This window comes from Tursiops truncatus, chromosome 16 (assembly GCF_011762595.2).
Source record: "Tursiops truncatus isolate mTurTru1 chromosome 16, mTurTru1.mat.Y, whole genome shotgun sequence".
Classification (NCBI taxonomy): Eukaryota; Metazoa; Chordata; class Mammalia; order Artiodactyla; family Delphinidae; genus Tursiops; species Tursiops truncatus.
Window position 1 is genome coordinate 16320052 of NC_047049.1, and position 24325 is coordinate 16344376.

The 24325-nt window shown below is 42.8% G+C and overlaps 1 protein-coding gene across 10 annotated transcripts in view; it reads left to right on the top strand.

Moving 5' to 3' along the window:
* NRAP (nebulin related anchoring protein) overlaps nucleotides 1-24325 on the top strand; it is a 76296-nt gene that overhangs the window by 17403 nt on the left and 34568 nt on the right. For 8 of the 10 annotated variants that reach the window (XM_073793961.1, XM_073793956.1, XM_073793959.1 and 5 more), the window contains 13 exons: nucleotides 459-566; nucleotides 859-951; nucleotides 4228-4335; nucleotides 5303-5419; nucleotides 10283-10390; nucleotides 11425-11529; nucleotides 15661-15759; nucleotides 17015-17119; nucleotides 18411-18518; nucleotides 18760-18861; nucleotides 20479-20676; nucleotides 21282-21386; nucleotides 23797-23895. In XM_073793961.1, the coding sequence (XP_073650062.1) occupies nucleotides 459-566; nucleotides 859-951; nucleotides 4228-4335; nucleotides 5303-5419; nucleotides 10283-10390; nucleotides 11425-11529; nucleotides 15661-15759; nucleotides 17015-17119; nucleotides 18411-18518; nucleotides 18760-18861; nucleotides 20479-20676; nucleotides 21282-21386; nucleotides 23797-23895 (1455 nt within the window). The remainder of the gene's footprint in view (nucleotides 1-458; nucleotides 567-858; nucleotides 952-4227; nucleotides 4336-5302; nucleotides 5420-10282; nucleotides 10391-11424; nucleotides 11530-15660; nucleotides 15760-17014; nucleotides 17120-18410; nucleotides 18519-18759; nucleotides 18862-20478; nucleotides 20677-21281; nucleotides 21387-23796; nucleotides 23896-24325) is intronic. The other 2 variants (XM_073793958.1, XM_019940031.3) reach the window with 1 other exon arrangement.

Below are 24325 nucleotides of genomic sequence, written 5' to 3' on the forward strand. Positions count from 1 at the left end.
GTTGCTCCACGGCATACTAAGACTGGAAACTTAGTATTGCTCTGAGTGGGAAGTTTAAGCACTTCCCACTTGAATCCAGGTTCAGCTTAACAAGTGGCTTCCACTTGACTTAGGTTGAGAAGCCTTTCATCTCCCAGACTCGACTGGCGGCTCCTTGAGGGCAGAAGCCTTCTTGCGCTGCCTGGCCTCACCCCCTGGTACACAGCAGGTGCTCACAAGTGTGTGTCGAATTCTACATTGAGCATCTCCATGTATCAGGCAGCGAGCTGGGTATTGGGAATAAAATGGTAAATGAGATACATAGGGTCCATCAAGCTCTAAGCCAACTACATTGCGTAAGAGCTGGGACGGGAGATGTGCAGGGCGCTATGGGAGCCCTGAGCAGGGCTTCTCAGTCAGATTGCCTGGGAGATGGTGGGATGGTGGCACGTGATTCAAAATTTGTTTTCCTTTTCCAGGTGAGATACACAGAGGACTATAAACAACAGAGAGGGAAAGGCAGTTTTCCTGCTATGACCACGCCTGCTTATCAGATAGCCAGAAGAGCCAATGAGCTTGCAAGTGATGTAAGTGTCCAGGACAATGTTTGCATGGGAGGGAAGGAAGCAGAAATTTACCTGGGTCTGGCGAGTCCAACTTCCTGTCTCCTTGTCTCCGTTTTTTTTTGCACCATGGATACAGGAAGTCGCTTTCCTACATAGTTTTCAATCAGTTTTACCAAGACAATGATCAGGTACTTTTATGTCTAAGACACATTCCCTAGATCCAAGCAGAAAAAGAACATTCCACAAGACATTCATTTTTACTGTTCTGACCCCTGTGCGTAAGAGGCTAAATTTATCCTTCCCCTTCAAATAGGTGAGGTACCATCAACAATATCAAGGAGAAACGAAGGGAGTGGCTGGAGCTGAGGGCACATTGACAAAGGAATATGTGGACCAGTATGGCCAGGTATGTGATAAAATGACATCCTGCGAGACCCTTTTCGATGGTCATTTCTCAGTTTGGCAGCCCTCTAGCCTGTGACACAACCTATGACCATTTAATCAGGGGTTGGGCTGTGATTTTTCTTTGCCCTATTTATGGAAGGTGGAATTTCCAAGCCTGAAAGTAGCAAACAAACAATTACACAGGGCTCAACTTGACTCGCTTAGGAAAACAGATTCTAAGCACTTTTTCTTTCCTTTTTTAAAAATAAAGGACCTATATCAAAATGGTGGGCTTGCCAGGAATAAAGCATCCTCACCTATTCATTGAAGAAAAGTCCCAAGGACTACGACTGGGTGTGTTTAGCCTGTCACTGCATAGGCACAAAAGAGATCAAAATGCATGTCTTGAAAAATATTGAGCACTTCACTGAGTAGCAGCATTCATTTTCTTAGAAAATGAATTTCTTGTCTAGGTTGCTAAATAAAGCAATATGCCAGAGAAAGTAACCCTTTTTCTCAATTTCACTTCTTTTTTTTTTTTTTTTTTGCGGTACGCGGGCCTCTCACTGCTGTAGCCTCTCCCGTTACGGAGCACAGGCTCAGCGGCCATGGCCCACGGGCCCAGCCGCTCCACGACATAGGGGTTCTTCCCGGACTGGGGAATGAACCCGTGTCCCCTGCATCGGCAGGCGGACTCTCAACCACCGCGCCACCAGGGAAGCCCTCAATCTCACTTCTTAAATGAGCTACATCTTGGCAGGATGTAAAAAGGTTGAGTGACAATTGCAGCTAATTTTATTTGCACGTCCCTCTGATTTTCTGGTACTAGACAGGTGTTGTAAGGGAAAAAGGGAACATTATTTTTTCATGGTTGTAAGTAAACAATGTTGGAAGACCAAGCGTGTGACCGGAAGGGTGCATTCAGTGGGCTTGGGTGATATTTCTTTCTTAATTTGACAGTTGTTTAAATTTTTTGGCACTGGGTAGACTTTACAACCTATGTGACATTCAATATACATAATTTATAAAAGGAAACAAATAACTTATTTCTCTTCTTCAGAAAACCAAGTTGCTTATATTGGGGATATATTCATGTGAAACTTAAAATGCATGTGAAGATAGGTTTTGACCCTTTTGCAAATGTCTATCTGAGCAAAAATGTTTGGTTTGGAATTTAAAAGGCCATTTTATTAAATTTCATGATACGTCAGTTAAATGGTCTCTCAGTGCTTAAAACTCAATGAAAATACGTTTTTATTCGTTTCATGTTGTAAATATGTTGTTTAGAATGCTCAGGACAACTTTTAAAAGTCGGTTTAAAAAATATTTGGCTTCCATATTTAGCAAAAAGTATTTTGTTCTAAATTTGGACTATCCTATCTGCCACTAGTTGTAACACACGCATATAATTTCATGTGTGTATCTAGACCTGTCTATACACAGTGATGAAATGTAACTTCATAGTATCATAGTGGAACCTTGATTATTAGGACATTTTGATTGAAGTTTCCAATCATGATAATAACAAATACAAGGATCAAAGTGGGTGTCATTCGATAGCACTGCCAGCAGCTGTCAGGCGAGAGGACTCCGCATCCTGTGGCATTTCACTGTGATTTACTGTGACTCACCAGGGAGCGAGTAGGAGGGAGTGATAGAGAAGCAGGCGGACACTCAGATACACTATAAATATCTGTAGTGCCTAAAAGACCAACAATTCATTCTTCTTTTTTTTTTTAATAAATTTATTTTATTTATTTATTTTTGGCTGCGTTGGGTCTTTGCTGCTGCGCGCGGGCTTTCTCTAGTTGCGGGGAGCGGGGGCTACCCTTCGTTGCGGTGCGCGGGCTTCTCGTTGTGGTGGCTTCTCTTGTTGCGGAGCATGGGCTGTACGCGCGCAGGCGTCAGTAGTTGTGGCGCACGGGCTTAGTTGATGCACGGCATGTGGGATCCTCCCAGTCCAGGGCTCGAACCCATGTCCCCTGCATTGACAGGCGGATTCTTAACCACTGTGCCACCAGGGAAGTCCCCATTTTTCTTTTTAATGAGTAGTTTTTTACGTTAATGGACTATACCATGTAATCTATTATTTATAACCTGTCAACTGCCCAATAGGATTAAGGGTCTCAAAAAGATTTACATACACAATATATATTCATATAAGCACAGAAGTTAAAATGAAGCTACAAGCCAACTCCAAACCGTAAAGCAGAATGGGCAAAAGGAGGTTACCAAAGAATTTGAGGGTCTTTGTTGTTATTATTTTTTTCATTTACTACGTTTGGCCCAGAACATTCTGGCAGCCAAGCATAAAGGAGCACCCAGGCTAAACAGTTGTCATTATTGGATGAAAAGGAAGCCTGGACATTCTAATTTGACCCAACTATTTCATTTAAGAGAGTATGTGTGCTGGACTCTGAACCGTGATGCTGGAGCAGGGAAGGCCCCTGCTTTGGAGGAGGCCGGAGAGAGATGCAGTCATGAGCCCAAGGGGGCACACTAAGGGCTGTTCCAGATTTGTGGGAACACAGATGAGGAAGCAGCTGATTCTGCCTGGGGTGGGGCTGGGAGTGAGGGAGGCGTTCCCTGGACAGAAGGTAGCATCTGACGGAGTCTTGAAGTACCTCTGGTTGCTGGGGAAGTTTTACACTAGTAACGTGATGACAGTCCCGTGAGAGAGAAGGTTCTCCTTTGTGGGAGAGCCTGGGTGATGGGAGGAGGAGGAAGGAAGAAATTAAGACTCAGATTGTTAATACTTAGTCTGAAATATACATTTGGTCCCAGCTGAGATCATCTTATTGCAGTGTGAAGTCTTTTCAGCCAAATTACAAAAATTCAAATAGTTACATAATATATCTTTCTTGGTAAATGAAATGAATCCATCACTGCGGGAGACGGTATGTGGAATATCAAGGTGTCTTTGCATAGATCTGCTAAGGGGCCTGAGAACGGTGGCATTCGAGACTACTGGAAGACAGAAGGACTTTCCGGGTGTCATTTAAGAAATGAATACTCCAAAATACATGAGCCTAGGAGACTCACAGAGTATCTTGATTTGTCTGATGGAAATGATGATGCTAATGATAACAGTTACCATTTATTTAGTGCTGACTGTGTGCTGGGTCTACCTCTAGTGTCTACCACCTTAACGACCACGTGCTACTGCTCTTAGGGGTGATCACAGGAATTTCCAAGGTGGACGGGCCTCCATGGGAACAGGCTGTAGGAGAGATCATTGCTAATCCCCCACCCATTCCAGGAGGGGAGCATTACTGATTAAACTCTTTGATTGACCCAGCAGGATTACTCAGAAGAGTATGGCGAGCGCAGAGGAAAGGGCAGCTTCCCGGCCATGATCACCCCGGCTTATCAGAATGCCAAGAAAGCCAACGAACTCGCTAGTGATGTAAGTGCCACATTGGGGTGACCCACAGAGCCACAGAAGAAGGAGAAATGAGACTTTGAAGGCTGTGCTTACTGAAACCTATGTACAGTTAAATTTATCAGGGCTGAGTCAAAGCAGAATGTTAGCCCTCAATTCCTATCCAAATTCCTGACATCTGCATTTTTAGCTCATGCTGTTAGGTCACATTTATCTGCTTCAAAGGAGATTGACATGGACAAGCCACACAACTTACTTGAAGTCAGCTGAAGCAAGTGCACATACCGGTCCAGCTAGATAAGCTGGGGTTAGGAGAGTCTTTGCAAAATAACCCATCTTAGAAATTGAGCACTTCAGAGGAATAGCTGATTAAAATAAATCGTATGATTATCAAACTCGGTGTAACCCAGTTGATAAAATGATTTTTATTTGCAGAATGTTAGCCAGTTGGCAGTCCTTGAAAGAGAAGCTATAATTAAACTTGGTAAAGTGACAAGCACACTGCAGATCTTACACCAACTTGAACTTGGTCTATAATCAGAAGCCCGGCATTCATTTCATACCCCCTTTGCCCTTCTCCTTTACTTTGTTACTATTCAGTTATTACCCATTTCCTTAGAAGAGTGCACTTTGCCCTGAGAGGGGAAGTAAAGGACACATTCATCACTGGAGGCTGGATGAGAAATGATTGTTAAAACCAAGGGCAGAATGGGTTTTGGATTATACCTTTAGGTATGATCATTTTGAGACCTTTCTCCATGCAGAATTAGAATGTAAAGTGTAAAAAATGTGAAAGGGGGCAGTAAAATGTTAATATAAAAGGGGCTAAGTGGTTTATGGACTTCAGTGGAGGAAAAACCCATGTGATTATTTTTTCCTCCAGAAAATTCTATTAAATAAATGTTGACATTAAATGTGAAGTAAGCGTAGAGTAACTTCTCTCACGGAGCATGAAAACCACAACTGCAGATGCTCTGTGTGCTTCTTTCAGATAAAATACAGGCAGGACTTCAATAAGATGAAGGGCGCTGCACACTATCATTCCCTCCCAGCCCAAGACAACCTGGTTCTTAAGCGAGCTCAGAGCGTGAACAAGCTTGTGAGTGAGGTACGTACGGGGACATTTTCACCTGTGTGCTGTCACCTTCTTTATCTCCGACAGACAGTGAAGGGGCGACCCCAGAATGAAAAGTTCCGTGTAACACCACATAAACTACACATGAGTTACCAGTTCCCAAAGAACGAATAGTCCGTAAAAAGCAATTCACAAGAGAGCCTAGGATCAAACTAATTAAATCCTTCTCTGATGATTCAAAAGTTTCTTCCCAGAATTCTCACAGGGCTATAAATATTCCTAAGTTCCCAGCAATACATTTCTAGTTGCCAGAATACTGGAGGAGACAAGCTTTATAACAATATGTCATTCTTATAGAGCGGAAATCAAAGATGGGAGCGTTTTGAACGTGGAACCTCCTTCATTCTCTCATTATTGTAGTCAGGTTTCTGAGAAGTTGTGTGTACCATGTGAATTCCCCTCGCCTTAGAGGCTGACCTGGCTGCCAGAGACTGTGTTTTGTTTGGCCTACCCAGTGGTTACGATTTTTATAATTGCTAAGACTGTTTGGCAAGGAAATCTCCCCTCTAGCTCCCCACATCCTTTTTAAGTCCTGGAGTTTCTTCATAGCAGCTTCTCTGTTTGCATTGCCTGTCAGGACCCTGCAGGCATTTGAGTTGTCAGCCTCTTGGCAGGCTATTCATAGGACTCACCTAGCAAGTTATCTGAAACTCAGAAAAGGATATGCAAATTTCCTAAAACATTTTTCTTCTCTAACCCCTAAGAGTCAGTCTTTTACCCCAAAGTGTTCCTTAACCTGTGGTGCTCTAATTGCTCAGAATCACAAGGGTGACATTTCCTGGGCCTCGTCAGCAACCTCAGATACTTTGAAGTAGTAGATGGGTGCCGAGCCCTTGGAACCTGCATTTTAAACAAATATTCCACATGATTCTGATGCTGTAGGCCAGAGGTCAGCAAACTATGGCCTGAGTGCCAAATCCAGCCCACAGCCTGTTTTTATAAATAAAGTTTTATTGAAACACATCATATTATCTATGGCTGCTTTCAAGCTACAAGAGTTGATATAAAGATGGGATGTTCCGCGAAGGGGCAAATATTTTCTGTCTGGTCATTTACAGAAAAAGTTTGCTGAACCTTGCTTTTGACTCAGAGACCATTAGATCTAGATGGGATCTTTGCAATCTCTAGGCCCTCGCTTTGTCATAGGCTTGGAAAAGTAAAGTGTCTTGTTCTGGTTCAGATAGACTTTTAGGGACGGAACTAGAACCAGACCGCTGATAATGTAGTTCTACCCAGGAATAACATTGTTACCATTTTGACCTCTTTCTATGTGAATATATCATAAACTAATATATGAATATAAAAACATACATTTGTAGAATTAGAATTCAACGTATATACAGTTTTGTGTACTTTTTAAATTTTACATCATATTGTAAGCATTACAATGCATCTTGCATACTTAATTTATTTATTTATTTTTTTGTGTGGTACGCGGGCCTCTCACTGTTGTGGCCTCTCCCGTTGCGGAGCACAGGCTCCGGATGCGCAGGCTCAGCGGCCATGGCTCACGGGCCCAGCCGCTCCGCGGCACATGGGATCTTCCCGGACCGGGGCACGAACCTGTGTCCCCTGCATCGGCAGTCGGACTCTCAACCACCGCGCCACCAGGGAAGCCCGCATCTTGCATACTTTAAAAGTCATATTCCCACCAAATGTTTTATAAGATATGATAACAAGTTGCATTTCCTTTGGTAAGCGGTCACAAGGGAACCTTCCATTTCCTTTTGCTCTTATGTTTATCTAGTAAGACAAACCAGCCAGGCCTCTATTAATGGGAACCACCCTTCAGCTGCCTTCTCCAGCTACCTGGGATGACTTGGAGTATATTTAGTAACTGTGGCCTCACATCTTATATCTAGCTACCCAGGGAGCTCAACTAGCCATTTAAAATTAGAAGACACTTTGCATCTATGAGTGGTCTCATTTATTACACTCTTTTGTAAAGTAACTTTTTTGGTTAAATTCTACTTAAGTATACATACAGAGAAGTGCATATATCATAAGTGTACAACAGGAAGAATTTCCACACGTGGACACGTCTGTGTAATTAGCACCCAGATCAAGAAACAGGACATGACCAGAAGTCCAGATACCTGTCCGCAAGAGTATCCACTGTCTGGATATCTAAAACCATTTTGCCATTTTTTTTGAGCTATATGAAATCTTAAAGTATTTACTCTTGAAAGGGGCTGTATATTTTTAATATTCAGAACCAAACTGATTATTTACTTATCACTATTTGAAAGGAAAACACATATTGTTAACCTACAGTATCCTATGCCTGGTATTTTAAAATCTTGGGTTGAAAGTTTTCTAAAAATATCCCAAGTCGAGTCCTGGTGACATTTTCAAGAGTGACTTCGGGTTTGGTTCTCTTGTGCATCTGGTGTTTTGGTTTCCAAGGTGGAGTATAAGAAGGATCTGGAAAGTAGTAAAGGTCGTAGTATCAACTACTGTGAAACACCTCAATTCAGGAATGTGAGCAAGATCTCAGAATTCACCAGTGATTTGAGGTTTTAATGCCTACACGTCTGTTTGGGCTTTTTTTTTAACGACCTTAATTTCTAGGTCTCCTAAGAGACAGTCTACGTGAATGTATCTGGGTGTCTTGGAGAAGCATGGCGTCTTAGGCACAAATACTATGAGTTTTGATAGAGATTGCCTGCTGGGGCTGGTCCATGGAGTGTTAAATCCCCTGGCATGCACTTGACCTTGAGCCCTCAGGGCTGTACTTGTCCTCTTGCATCCTTCGTGTATAGTAGTATCTGGCTCCTACTGGTGAATGCTGGTGAGGGAGCCTGGCTGAGCATGCAACGTCCCCTCTCAACTTGACTTTGTGCTTCTTAAATTAGTACAAGATCTCAGTTAACCTGCACAGTCACCTAGGGAGCCAGGTGTTAGTTCCCCATCTTACAGGTGAGCAGATATATGCTGGAGTGGCATTTGCAGATTTGGAAATTCTCAAAGTCTGGGGATGTATCCTTGAGAACATCAAGGACTAGTTTATATGATTTTACTTCTTTTTTGTTGTTGTTGTTGCCCTCATTTTTACTAATTCCAATTTTTTTTCACAACTCACACACACACATTGTATTTTATTTTTACAAGAGATAAATAAACTGATACCAAGCATTGTAAATGGATGACCACAACAAAAGCAACAATGATTGCAGTTACCAAACACGAAACACGCTCATACTATGTCATGATATTGACGTTCAGTCCAGGGATCCTCCACTGCAACAGCTCCTTTACTTTGCAGTGGAGATTGATTTGTATATTTTTTCCTCTGAGTCCTTGTGAGATTTTTTTTTTAATTCAAACAGAAAGTCACAAAAACTATAATCATCCTCATTAGTTCACTTAGTCCCATGTAATTAATTTTTTTTCATCTTGATCTTTTGTTAGCACTTTTATGAATTCATCAGTTTTCCATTAGAGTTCTGAAAATGCTTACTCATTCAGTTCAGCAGTATAGTCAGTTACCAGAAACCTGTACTTGTCAGAGTCTTTTCCATGAATTCCTTGAAGATGAAACCCTTTTATAGGAACATTTTTGTGAAAACATCAGAGTACACCCAGAACTGTCTGTAAATGGCAAAAGACTTAAAAATGACCACGGTTAAAGATTTGATGAAAGTTCGTAATAATGCAATTGACAAGGAAATTTAGTTATTTCTGAGATATACATTTTAAAGTAATAACTAGAATTATGACTTATAACATTATACCAGAACATATAAGTTTTTTAGAAATTTCATGTAATGTCTGAAACATTTATATTAACATATTTCCATACAAATAACCCAAAGAAAGTTTAGTATTAGTTGGTTTTTTTGTTTGTTTTTTTATACTGCAGGTTCTTATTAGATTTTACTTCTGCTTAGCTGCATATAACAGTAGAATTTAAAATCACTTGGGACTTCGTGAGGCTCAGTAAGGAATGTCTTCTGCATAAATGTCATGGTTAAGAGCACCAGCTTTGGAGCTGACGGACCTGGCTCCACAATTAGCCAAGTGACCGACTTCGGGCACGTTAAGTTCTTGGAGCCATTTTGCCCTCTGTAAAATGGGAATGATAATAATTCCTTCCTCCTCCTAGAGCGCTTGTGAAGATTAACAGAGATGAGTAGAACTGTGTCTGATGCAGAGTAATAGTATTCTGTTGGACTACTCTCAGTGCCTGGAAACTCCATGGCCTCCCAGGGGAGGTGATTTTAATGTAGCTTCACTAGAAGCTACCCACCTTTTCTTATTTATGACTTCTTGTCCTCCTGTTTTGTTCTTTGTTTGGTAAGCTGCACTTGGGACATAACATCGTTATGTCACATGGTTGCGGTAGTGACCAATGTGTCATGTATACGTCACAGATTTTGGCAAAGCTGGGGTTTTATTCCTCATATACTTAGAACTGGAGGTAATAGCATGCAGTGATGTGTACTAGCCCCCAGCATGGGGCTTGCATGCAGCCCCTGTACGATCAGTGCTTGTCCTTGGAAAGCTCCACACCTGTGCAATGGGTTTTCACATTGGAAAAATCTGGTATATTTACAACTGAAAATGTTAAAAAAAAAAAAAAAAATCAGGTCCGTTTTGTGCCGTCTGGGTGCATCAGATCTTATGTTTTCTTGTGTGCTTGTCTCACCCCAACTTCTTGAATTTTAAGTTATTTTTTTTTAAGTTTGTCTTATTTTTAATTCAGAGACACACTGAATACTTAAATAGGTTCTATTTAATCATTTATGTTTTGGATTAGTGCATTCAGATGAGTAGTTTATCTTCAACGAGTTGGGGAGAGAATGCTTTTGTTGAAGGTTCTGTGTTCCCATGTAGAATAAATATAAAGAAAACTACCAGAACCACATGAGAGGCCACTATGAAGGAGTTGGGATGGACAGACGGATGCTCCACGCTCTGAAAGTTGGAAGCCTGGCAAGCAACGTGAGTCCTGTTGTGAAGGGCCTGCAGGTCCTGGGAGTCTGTTGGTGTGGAGAGTGGTGGGGGCACAAGGAATTCAGCCAATTCTTTTTCAACCTCCTTTTTAAAAAAATCAGTGTTTTGTTGTGTAAAGATTGACCCAAAAGAGTTTGTAAATGTTAATCAGTGCAACCAAGGCGAGGTAAAAAAATCTTTGAAAAATTTTAAAAGCTTCAATTTATTAAACGCAACTTTCTCTGCTTTGAAGAGTACTTAGATCTATCGTGATTGATCCAGTGTGAGAAAAACTTCAGTTTCTGAGAGATAAAGAGAAATGGATGAGCATAATTCTCATGTGAAATGCTTCAGATTTCCAAAGCATTGCGATTTATTTAGAATTGGTTGGTTGGTTCATTCATTCATTCAATCTTAGTGTTCATTGAAAACTTCCTGCATCCAGGCACTGCTCAAGATACTGGCATAACAAAATAGATCAGGACCCTCTTTTCCCAACAGCATGTGATCTGTTAATCTCTCTTTGGCTTTGTCAATTCAGTTTACAGGTTTGCAAATGCCAAATTGTAAATCTTGGAGGTAAGGGACACTGAGAAGGAACTGATTTCGTTATTAAAACATACAGACGTCAAATTTCCTTTACTTGAGAATGTCAAATTTGACCTTTAAAAATTTTTTTAAATACTCTGAAGACTCTTGACTTTTCATTGATTTTCTGGGGGTTAGCCAAGAAGCTCTTTTGTTACATACTTGTCTGCAAATGCTTCTTTTTAACAAAAAACTACAAGGGGTTCCATGATTAATAAGAAAGATAAAATAAATGTACTACAGATGACATTAACTAATTTTAGATTAATTAAGAAGAAGAATTCAAATTAATTAAAAACAGAAGTGTGAACATAATTTAATTTTCCTTCGAGGTGATGAAACTGAATTAATTTTGTTTCTGGTTATTTTTAAAAGATGCTTTTATGACATTCAAACAAGGTCAAAAGAGAGAGGGGACTAATTTCTCTTTTCTTGTTTTTTTCTTTGTGTTTCAGATTGCCTACAAGGCCAATTACAAACATAATGCTGTCGACTACAACTACCCAGCCACCCTTACTCCTTCCTATCAGACAACAATGAAACTGCTTCCCTTGAAAGATGTATGTCCTTTTCCAATAGTCCTTTCTGCTTTATTCCTGTCACTTCCCTCCAGTAGAGTGATTCTTTTTTTTGGCTGCTTTGGGTCTTCGTTGCTGTGCACGGGCTTTCTCTAGTTGCAGTGAGCGGGGTCTACTCTTCCTTGTGGTGAGCAGGCTTCTCATTGCTGTGGCTTCTCTTGTTGCGGAGCACAGGCTCTAGGCGTTCGGGCTTCAGAAGTTGTGGCTCGCGGGCTCTAGAGCACAGGCTCAGTAGTTGTGGCGCACAGGCTTAGTTGCTCCGCGGCCTGTGGGATCTTCCAGGACCAGGGATCGAATCTGTGTCGCCTTCATTGCAGGCGGATTCCTAGGGAATCCGAGCCACCAGGGAAGTCCCAGTGGAGTGATTCTTAGGCAGCAAGATGGAAAGAAACAAGATACAACAGTTCAGAGGAGATGGAAGGGACTGAGAAAGGGGAACTCTTTTCTGATAGGAAGTCCATATATACACGTTTGGAAACTCTTAGATTTCCAACATAAGGCGGGGACAACTCTGGTTTCATCTTGAAAATCCTAAGGTTCCATTTCACCTCTTAGAGTCTGGGGACTGTGTGTGCTGCTGGACACATGAAAGTAATTATTCCCTAACAATGATGATTTTTTTTTTTAACGTTTTGGAGTGTGGTATGTTTAAGGACCAAAGGGAGTAAACTGAAATAGCTATAAGTTGAGAGGAAATGGTAACATTGACTGAAGTTTTTTCCCCAGGAGTGCTCGGGAAGTATGGGTGGAATAATATGTACCACTAATTTATTACAGCAGTGATTTTATTTATTTATAGTTTGGCTTGTCTCCAATGAAATATGTATAATTAATTACATTTGTTGTTTTCTAATTATAAGAATTTTACTACATGTTTATTACAGAAAATTTAGATAATACAGAAATGTACAAAGAAAAAGGTAAATGTTATCTACTATTTTAAAAGTACATAAGGTGGTTTAGAACTGAGTTGGTATCATGGTTGTCAGTGAAAGTTATCACCCATCAATCAATAATTTAATGTATCGTTCGACATGTTAATTGGATGCTCAGGGCTACTTTCCTTGACATTCCTTTGGGATCAGCACAGCTTCAGCAGTTGACTTGGGCTTTGCCATTGGTAGATCAGTCTCTGCATCTTTCCCTTTTGCTCAGAGTAGGAGCAGTGTCAGGTTCAGCTGGGCATCTCCAGCGTCTAACAGTTTACAGGACAAAGAAGGCCAGTCATTGGCAAATGATAATTTGATGGATGAAAGGGGCTTATCAAACGTGTGATAAAGCAGGGGATGGGAAGTAGAAGAACATAAAAGGCCTACATTTTGCTTTTCCTTTTCCCAGAAAGTTTGCTCAAGTTGACTTATTCATTTCACCTTAATGAAATTCAAGGTTAAACTCGGCTACCAAAGCCAAGTTTCTCTTTTGGCTGCGTACATTACCTGGGAAACTGGAGGGATCAAGTGCATCTTGTAAAATTTGAATGCCAATTTTCACAGTAGAATTCTAGAAAAAATGCTTCATAGCGCAAACAAAACAGAGCGCTCTACAATTTTGTATTCCCACTATAACATGACTTGCTGTTACGTTTGTCTGTATAAGACAGTGGATCAAACCAGGCACCTGGACTATAGTCAGCTCTCCTGGGGAAGTCGGAGAGGTGAATTAAACTAGACTGGATTAGAAATATTAATTGGAACCAGAAGTAGTTTCCACACTGGCAACCCATGAGCCAGATCCAGGCTGCAGAGGTATTTTGTTTGGCCACACAGTGTTGAAAAAAAATTGGTTTTGAACCAATCTGTAGAAATTGTGAGAGTTCACATAGGGACTGTGGTCCTAGTTCCTGCATGGTAGCCATTGCCTGGCAAGGAGTGGCAGCTGCTTTGATCACCTTCATCTCCTTTATTTTCCCAGCTCCTGTGTGAATTTGAATTTACCACCTTTAATGAAGGGACTTTAGTATTCAGGAAGTTTGGGGAATCCATTTACAAGAAGATTTGTGGTCTCTATTTCTATCTGGTAGTCTTAAAGGTGGTCAAGTAGCTATGAATTTAAATAAACAAGCACAGGTCCTTCATTAGAAAGCATTCCCTTCAGATGGATTTTATAAACACTAATAGCATTAAAAATGAGACTCTACCCTCAGCAAAGGGACCTTTCAGAAAGTAGACTGAAGCAATGACCAAGCATCCGTGATGTTGCAAAGATATAATTAATCATGCAGAGTGTTAATTATGTCCTGCAGAGGAAAGTAATTGTACTCTGCAACATACTTAATGTAACATTATCAGGAAGGAATGTGCCGTTTAAAAAATACAGTTTTGTGACATTTTATCGTGCATAATTCTGAATTCTAATAGACTCTATTATGAGATGATAATTTTCCCTCTAACTTAATGCATTAGGAAGCTACTGTAGTATAATCTCATTAATGATTAACATTGAAATGACTTCATATTTCCTAGTTTTCTTAAATACCCCATGTCCAAAACTCAGAATGTGCAAAAACTTTTCTCCTTGAATAATTAACTAAAAAGCTTGAAGCAATGCTGTCCTTTTTCTCCAAATCCAACAAAAGACTCTGTGGCCCAGTATCTGGAACACTCTGCTTTTCCTAGATCTTGTTCTAGAAGCTAATTTGTAAGTCTTTTTTTTTTTTTTCTAATTTGTCAGTCAGAATACATTTCCCTCTCTAAACAAAGTTAGCTCTGGCTATAGGGAACACCCGGCCCATCTGTAAGATAACAAGTAACAGTTCCAAGCACACCAGCTTTGGCAAACCACATTTATAGTGTGTAGACTGGGAGCCACTTTGGGAGGCCAACTGCTGGGATTTAAAACCTAACTCTGACACTAGCTGGGTGACCTTGAGCAAGTCACTTCAGGTCTCTGTGCCTGTTTTCATGGTGTGAGGTAGGGATAATAACAGTGCCCACCCACAGAGTGGTTGGGAAGATTAGATGCATCAATATGTGTAAAGCACTTGAAATAGTGCCAGGCACATAGTAAGTGCTATTTTTTAGCCATAATTATTATTAGCTGATGTTGGGACGGGCAAGAATGGACTGAATACAAGGAAGAGATGCAGTATCAACTGGTCCTTGGGTCTGTTTCACTTGGGTCACTGGGTTTTAAAATATTGAACTATTTTTGAACCCATTCTTATAGTATTGAACCCATTTTCCAGCATTTAAAAAGTGTAAGAATTTACATAATAATATAGATTTCAGGTTTCTTTGGAGTAATTGGACTGTCTACTCTGAACCCCACTTTGATGCAGGATTGCCATCTCCGACAGCTGAGTGGTAGCTGCTGCCCTTCGCCCCAGTCCCCACCACTCCTTGCTACTTCCCCAACAATGAGGCCAAACACTGACTAGTGCCAGCCTAGTGCCATCCAGCTAGTGGTCTGTGACTCACTGGGGTGGGCTGTCACCCAGGGAGGTGACAGCAGTCAGATAGAATGGCAAAGACATCAGAGTCTAGTTTAGACAGAGAGAAAACAGTAGGAAAGTACAGTGCTGGCTGCAGTGCTACCCCTGTGAGGGCAGAGCCAGCTGCCAGAGGAGTATGGCCAGAGGCAGTAGGTGGAGGTGTGGACAGAGTTGGCAATAGCTAATGGGGATGCAGGGAAGGGGTATGGAGGTCTTAGGCAGAAGCTAGGCCTAAAGAAGCTGCCACACTGTGTGGGATACTGGGAGAGGCCCTGGGCTTTGGACAATTAAACAGAGTCATGAAGACCATGCATGGGGTGTTTGATGGTGATCTGACTGCTGCAAACAGAGCGAAAGCCTAGTTGACTAAAGGGCCTAGCCGGGAGCCTGTAGGTTTTAAAACACCTTTCTCTGATTTAACGATGTGGATGAACACATTTTCCTCCGTTCACCAGCCATTTAGTTGACCTCTTTTATGAGCTGCCTGTTCAAGTCACTCAGTCCTCAGTGGACTGTTTTTCCGTCTGTTGGCTTGGAGTGTCTTTTGGTCTCCAAATGGAATCTGATTCTTTCTCTGCTGATTTGAGAATCATGGCTCTGTAGGGCTGAGCGGGAGGGAGCTAAGTAAATCTTAGAGAAAAGTACAAATGACTTCTTGTGTCTCTTTGCCTCTTCTTACCCAGGTCAACTACAGGCAAAGCATTGACAAGCTGAAGTACAGCTCTGTGACCAACACCCCTCAGATTGTTCAAGCCAAAATCAACGCCCAGCAACTGAGTCATGTAAGTGACCTGCCCCTGCCCAGCTGGATATGGGGGACTTGTAATTGCTTTGCAGGGTCTGGATATCTGGTTCCCCAAAGATTTGACTTTCATTGATGGTGACATGTGTCCTATTACAACCATGAGATGACTCTCTTTGATTTAAATGTTTTATTATACAAAATTTCAAATACATTCAAAAGTAGAAAGAATGTCATAATGAATCACCAGGTACCCATCACTCAGCTCAACTACTATTAACTCATGGCCAGTCTTGCTTCTATATGCCCATCCACTTCCCCCCGCCATATTATTTTGAAGAAAATCCTAAGTATTGTATAATTTAATCTATACATATTTTAGTATGAATCTCTAAAAGATAAAAATAATTTAAAATGTATTTATGCAATTTTAATATATCACACCAAAAAACTAACAACAATTCTTAACATCACCAACGTCCAGGTGGCATTCAGCATTCCAATTGTCTCATAAGGTTATAATTGTTTTTTACAGTTTGTCTGAATCAGGCTCCAAATAAGGTCCACACTTTGTGATTGGTTGATATGTCTTCAAGACTCTTTTCATCTTGAAGTTTTCCTCTTTATCACTTTTCTTTTCTTGCAAGTTGTTTGTTGAAGAACTTGAACTGTTTGTCCTATAACACTTCCCACATCTGAGCTTTGCTGACTGCATCCCATTGTGGACTTCATGTATTCCTCTGGCCTCCAAATGCCTGTAACATAGTGGTTGGATCTATAGGTTTGATCAGGTTCAGGTTTAATTTGGGGGCAAGACTGCTTCTCAGATGATGCTGTGTTCTTCCACTGAGAATCATATAATGTCTGGTTGGCTGTTCTTGTGTGTGATTTAAGATGACTTTTTTCCAATGGGGGCAGGCATTAGATAATTACTCTTTGAGTATCTACCCTGCACATAGCAAGAGGTTCAGAACTGCCCCAAGTTAAAAAAATAAGTTTCATACCCTCAAGTGCTTCAGAGAACAGTGGGTGAGGTAGCCACAGGGAAATCTTTTGCAAACTTATTACTTTGAGCATGCCTTTGAGTTGTCTGACTTTTCATTTGGTCTTCAATCTGTTAATTTAAAACACTCCTAAAATTACAGGCTTCCTTGTAAAAGGCCTTTTCCGGAAACTCCTTCTCGGCTACAGGCCTACAAAAAGAAAGTGAAAAAGAGAGTGTTCTCTCCAAAGTTCTCCTTCTGCCCATGTAAAAAACATGCAGTTACCCTGCAGGTTTATTTTCAATCCAACAGGTGAATTACCGTGCTGACTATGAGAAAAATAAGTTGAATTACACATTGCCACAGGATGTACCTCAGCTGGTGAAGGCCAGAACCAATGCCGAATTGTTTAGTGAGGTAAGCAGGCAGCATCGGTGAGATCGGGGTGAGGGTTACGCACAGACGTGGAAATGAAGATGCAAGGATGGTCCAGCAAAACAGGGACCAGGGGCTATTCTGTCCATGGAGAGGTTCATCAGAGGCGCCCATCAGGTTATAATTTTGAATTTTGCTGTCTCATGGCATGTGGTAGTTCACGGGGCTCAATGGATCATAGCAATTGAATTCTCACTGTATATGTACATGTATGATATGTGCTGGGACACCCCCCCACACACACACCTCATCATCAGTATCATCATCATGCTGATGACTTCTAGCTGGTGCTTTGCTGTGTGGGTAAAATTTAAGTTTTAAGAAAACCCATCTTAATCACCAGATGCTTCCGGGAGTCACAACTAGGCTGTGATTAGGCTTCTCATTCTAGATGGGATTCGTAGGGCAGGAGAACGTAAAAAGGAACTAAGCTTGGATGGGGAGAGATCAATTAGGAGTTTGGGATTAACATATATACACACGACTATATATAGGATAGGCAAACAGCAGGGGCCTACTGTATAGCACAGGGAACTGTACTCAATATCTTGTAATAACCCATAATGGAAAAGAATACACACACGCACACACACACACACACACATATACACAGCTAAATCACTTTTCTGTACACTTGAAACTGGCACAGCATCGTAAATTAATTATACTTCAATAAAACAAAATAAATAAGAAGGAATAACCTTTTCCATATGCTTATTCTGTGCTGGGCATTGGGATAGGCACTTTACATATGGAATTATTCAGTTGTTATAACCCCTTGGAGGCATTTACTACAGAGACACAGTTGGCGGCCTGGGCTTTGGTATCGGATAGAGAGAGTCAGGTGTCACTACCATGGCAATAAGAATAACTTACATCCGTGTTGCACCTTACGTGCTTAGGTTATCTGTTTTCGTGTATACAATTTATTCTCACAGCCACCCTGAGACAGATAATATAGTATTGGTTTTTCAAGTGGTAAACTGAGGCCCAAAGAGGTAAAGTGATTTGTCCAAGGTCACATGATCAGGAAACAACAGCGCTAGGATGAACCCATGGGTCTTCTCTTTGCCCCCTCCCATTAGCACGGCCCCGCATGACCCTATAGTGAGGGAATCAACCGTGTTAATAATTGATGTTATCACTTTGATAACAGCCAAAATTCTGGTCTGTAAACAGAAGAAGACTTTGTTATTGAAAAAACAAAATTCTGTTCAACTTTTGGCAGGACTCTGGATAGCGACTCCCATTCACCTGCGTTCTTGTTTGTCAGGTTAAGTACAAAGAAGGCTGGGAGAAGACAAAGGGGAAGGGATTTGAGATGAAGCTGGATGCCATGTCTCTGCTGGCCGCCAAAGCCTCCGGAGAGCTTGCTAGCAACGTAGGTTTTCTCTCATTAACTCAGAAATGCATAAGAAATTGTTCCGGTGAAACGTCAGTGGTCCCGCAGAAAAAAATAATGACTGTTAACATTGTAAACATCGCTATACTTTAATCTTCCACTGGGTTCGAGAAAGACTGGGAGGTGTTTTTTTAGATTTGTTCCCCTTGCACTTGTTAAACCACAGCCCCTTAGATGGCAAAGTTTCTCTCTCACAGTCGACTTTCCTCTTTCTCTCAAGATTAAATACAAAGAAGATTATGAAAAAGCAAAAGGCAAAGTCCTGGGAACTACAGACACGAGGCTTCTGCACTCCCTGCAGGTTGCCAAGATGAGCAGTGAGGTAAATGCTTTTCTACCCCCCAAAGCTTCACTTAGAGTTGTGCTGCTCTGAAAGTTTTCCCCCAGCCTGCTTCACTGGAGACTGTTATTTTTTCCACTTCCACTTATAATTTCTTTCCTGGCTTACATGAGAAGTGTTTTCTCTTTCTTTATTTTGGCAAAGGATACTGTTCTTTTAAAGTAGATGAGAAGCATGTGGTCGGGGACCGTCATCTACTGTTCACGGTACAAGACGATCGGCCACATCTATTCACTCTGCGGGTGTTTACTAAACAACTACTCTGCGTGAGATACGGTGTGAGACACTGGGGCCGTAAGAACAAACAGCACATAACTGGTTCCTCCCTAATGGAGCTTAATTCTACTGGGAGAGTTAGACAGGAGGCATCCTGTTTATTGAGGTGATGTCCTGGATGAATCCTCTCGTCCGAACACACACGATATTCAAAATGTTTAGCCACCAACTGGGGCATCCAGGCTCCAACCACTCAGAATGACACTGCTTGTAAACAACTGTAATGGCTGGAGGTTAACCTTGGTAAATGTCACTTACCAGAAGCCTTTGGGGAAGGAAAGTTCTGCCAGAAGGTCAGACTTGGTTTCTAATTAAGACTTCGTTGTCAATGCCGAACAGGCAGAAAGGAAGCACGGGCATTGGTTTTCTGCTTTACGAGGGCCTGCTCTACGCTGTGAGGTCAGCTTATGCCGCTCTGATGATGCAGTCAGATATAATTACCTAATGAGTCATGAAGGACCCAGGGCTTGAAATAGAATAAGAGTGTTGGCATCTGGGTCACCCTTGTGGTCGTGCCTACAGAACAAGCCCTATGATGTGCAGAGTCATGAAGCATTTGGCTTCAGTTTAGACAGAGAACAAATTGGTGTTTCCCATTTGCAGTTGGAGCAAATGGGGCCAAAAAGGATGGACTTGCCCAAAGTCATATAGTAGTCCGTGGTAGTGGTGGAGGAGTGGAGAATTAGACCCTAGAACTCTTACTTACTGGCACCATGCTGCTTCTGCTGTACTACCTCTCCTCACCATCACACCATCACCATACCACCATCACTATCACCATATCACCAGAAACACCATCACCACCGTCATCACGTCATCCATCCTCATTGCTAACATTTATCAAGTGTTTGCTCTGTGCCATCCCTGCACTAAGTGGGTTTGAGCTACTCTTTTGTTTACTTATCACAATAGCCCTCCAAGGAAAATGAGCCATTAGCGAGGTAATGTGACTTTCTAGAGGTCATCTAGCTGACAAAGGGCTGATCAGATCTGAACTCAAGCTTGGCTGGCCCTGGAGCCCAAGCTTTGTTATTTTGCCTCTTAAAGTTTCTACAGAAACCACGGGTAGAGCGTTCTCTTCCTGGAGCAAGTGAGGAAAAAGAGTTAGGAGGCATTCCTCCCAGAGACAAAGTAGTGTGAGACCTCAGTTTCCAGGTGCCACCACCTTACAGAGCCAAGACTTGGGTCACATCCTTTGGACAGACAGGTGCCATTGTCCAGAGTGCCAGTTCCTCATGGAAACCTGGCCTGCTTTCCGGTGTTTTCACATCACTCCTGCCAAGGCAGGCTTCACGTAACACAGCATGTTTTGGTGCGTTCAAGGTTGAATACAAGAAAGGCTTCGAAAAGAGTAAGACCCACTTTCACCTGCCCATGGACATGGTCAACATGAGGCACGCTAAGAAGGCCCAAGCTCTGGCCAGTGACCAGGGCTACAGGAAGAAACTGCATGGATACACCGTGCTGCCTGAAGATATGAAGACTTGCTGGGCCAAGAAAGCCTATGGGCTGCAGAGTGAGGTGAGCCCTGGCCCTTTGCCAGTTCTCCCCACGCATCTCTTGCAACTGGATACAGTGACAATTTCAGAGTGATTTAGAACCTGTGCATGAGTCTATTAGGTGACTCAGAGGACTAAGAAGAATTTCTGGAGATGTGCCAGGCCCAGGGAGGATGGATGGGGAGGTAGAGATAGAGAATGAGTCAAGACAGTGGAGACTAGAGGGTGGAGGATTGGGGCTCAGAGCTATTGCGAAAGTCAAGATGTGTCGGTAACGGGATGAGCAAAGAGGAAGCAAGTGTTGAAAATGGTAAATCTGGTAAATGTTGAAAAGTACATCTGGGAAGTGTAGCAGGTTGGCAGATAAGATCCTTAGGCAAAAAGTCTGAAAATCCCTCTTTTTGGTAAGGCAGTGAGGTGTTTCAGAGTTAAGGTAGAACAGCCTCTTCTGATTACAAGGTGAGCCAGTGGCTTCACCCCCAAGCAGAGTTCTGCCGGACTATAACGGAGCGGAGAGCAGCTCTTCCACAGAGACAGATACAGGATCGAGGGCTTTCCTAACTCGCCCGTTAACTTTGCCCCATCCGCATCCACGTGTCTGATTAGAGCTTGGTTTTTCTCTTGCAGCTGCAGTACAAGGCCGACCTCTCGTGGATGAAAGGCGTTGGGTGGCTGACGGAAGGCAGCCTCACTTTGGAGCAGGCCAAGAAGGCTGGGCAGCTGGTCAGCGAGGTAACCTGAGCCCAGGCCCCCAGCTTCTAGTCTCTCTCAGCCCAAGTCACCACCGAGAGAGCCACCTTTCCCTCTGATTCCTCCCCCATCCCCAGGCTTATTTTGAGTGAGACTCAGAAGAGCACGTCTTCATTTTGCATGCACAGCACACCCTGAACTAACTTTCATACCCTTAAGCTTCCCGGGGAGGCATTTGTAAGAAGCCAACTAAAAGTAGGAGTTGGATCCAAAGCCTCCTTCAGAATGGTTGTGATATACAGTTAGTCACGTAGGAAACACGTTTATTGTGTAAGAAGTGTGTGATTCCTTCTGAATCAGAGAATCTGGTGTTTGGAGGTCGGCATTCTCATGGTGCGTGTGCCTTAAACTCACTGCAGACTTCGGGCAAGTCACTCAACACTGCCGATCCTCTTTCTCTCTTATAAAAATGAGAACGTTGGAAAGGATGCTCTACAAAGTCCCCGTGGCTCCAAGCCTGTGCTTCTCTTTATACCGTGTAGAGCTGGCGTTGGCAGCAGGCAGAGGAGGACTTTTGAAGGACATTTCGTTTGGAAATGGGACTATTGTGGGAGCTCTGTTTGGGATCTTCAAAGGGGTTTCTTATTTCGGTGCCAGGAAGGCTGGGTTGGCATTTCTCTCGCATAAGGTAATAATAGTGACGATAACAGCTGCCATTTATGGACTGGTAATAATTATGTAACCACTGCTATCATTCATTGATGACTTTGAGTGCATTGCATACCTATTGTTCATTTGTCGCTCACATTTACTATTGCTATGTGAGTAGACACTAGTAGTATTCTATTAATAGCCCCATTTTACATTTGCGAAAGGTGAGAGACAAAACCACATTTCAGTAAGTGGCAGGGCTGGGATCTGTACCCAGTATTTTGGTCCAATGCCCCAGCTCTGGACTATTAAACAAAATTGAATCCCCCAAACACGTTTTGTAATTTATTCTCATTTTTCAACTGTACGCATCCTTCTCTCAGACAGAAACACATTGAAAGTTAGAGTGCATAAATAAGGAGGGTTCTCATTACTTAACTTCTCTGAGACCAACTGAAATCCAGGTGGAGCAAGCCGAACCCCATTTGACTTGGATGGGGTGCAGTAAGGGGACCTTCTGCCTTAGGAATGCCCGTTCCTGTCTCACTTCCTATACTGACTAATTTTCATGCTCCTCAAGGGGCAAGAAGGTATCATTTCCTTTGCCTTTTTCATGTCCCTGCTCTGCCCTGGGCAGAGTGGGTTCTTGGTACCTCCCTACACACTTAGGATTTGACCAATGCAGAGGCTGGGATGCCCGGGAATTTCCAGCCATGGGAGGGGCACTGTGACTTCCTTCAATTACGTAGGGAAGGAGTTTTCCCATTCAACACACTGGAATGAGAAAGAAAAAGTACAAGTCTCTTTGGAATATTTTTTGCAGATTCATTTTTTTCCCGAAGGGAAGAAATTTTGGAGTTTTCCATATTCCAATCCCTATTTTGGGTTCGACTAGTATCGACAACCCTCTTGCTGACAGCACTGGGGGCTCTGCTCGTCTCTGATCTCCCTACCACGTGTTCCATAAGCCATTCTCAGCAGCCTCCTTTCCCATCAACTCTGGCAACTCCAACGGAAAAGCCAGAGGAACCAGCCTCCAGGAAGGACAAGAAGTCCCCATGGGGGGACAGAATTAGCACATTCAAATTTTGCCAGTTGCATGGTGGCTGTGAGATGGCAACATGATGAAGACAAGCCCAGTGATCTGGAACACGGAGAGCTGGGAGGGCAAATCCCACCTTGCCACCCACCTGCTGAATGTGACTCTTGGCGTTGCCCTTCGTTAGAGCTGATACTTCCTGGGTCATCCTGATGGCACCGTGAATAACAGTGATGGCGAGCATAGTGAACACTTACTCTGCCCAGGGACTCGACTCGTGGCAAGTGTGGCATGGAAGCCTCCGCACCACCCTCAGTGAAGCAGCTTCTATTGTTTTCCACACTGTACAGTCCAAGCCCGAGTGGCTCCGGTGATCCAGTGATGTGCCCAAGGCCGTGAAGCCGAATAGGTAGAGGGGAGATTTGGACCTTGGGATTCATGGTTGTAAAGTCCAAGTTCCCTCCACCTCGCTCTCCTATGTCAGATCTAGGTTTATAAAACGGCTCCATCCCAGGGCTCATGGTAACATACAGCGTTCACAGAAGGGAAAATTCCAGTCCCCATTCAGTAGTAGCAACTCAAACAAGCTCACCAGGGCTGGAAGTCTCAGGTGTGCATGGTCCTCTTTAAGCTATAGGACCAGCCGGAGCATCCCCCCTGGGGAAATGCTTGGGTCACAGAAGGTATGCGTGTGTATGCATGTGTGTGATGGTGGGGACAGCCCGATCCTAATGCTATGGGGTCCCTTTTCTTTGGAAACAGAAAAACTACAGGCAGAGGGTGGACGAGCTGAAGTTTACCAGTGTGGCCAACAGTTCCCAGATGGAGCACGCCAAGAGGAGCCAGGAGCTGCAGAGTGGGGTGAGTCCCAGGCTGCCCTTTCTCCACCGGGCTGCTGTGTCATGGGCCTGGGAACCTCTGGGGACAGCAGCGGGTGCTGCCCATGCATGATCCAGGGACCGAAGAGCCTTTCCTTTAAATAGGCTGGACCCAGCTCTCTATGGGCTTCCAGGCCTCCCTGCCTCACCCACTACACTTCTCCTCTGGTTGTTAAGGGCAGATGTCAACTGACATTATTCCTTTTCAGCTTTCAGTCTTTCCTAGTTCCTTCTTTCTTTCTCCTTCTTTTCTCTCTTATCAAAGACTCCATAATTCTGGAGCCAGGAGAGAGGAGGATAACATTTGCTTGTGGGATGTGTGCATTTCATGCCCACTTGAGCTCAAATGTGGAAGGTGGGACAACGAAACACCACATATGTTATTTACATGTTAGTGGTCAACGGCCGAACAG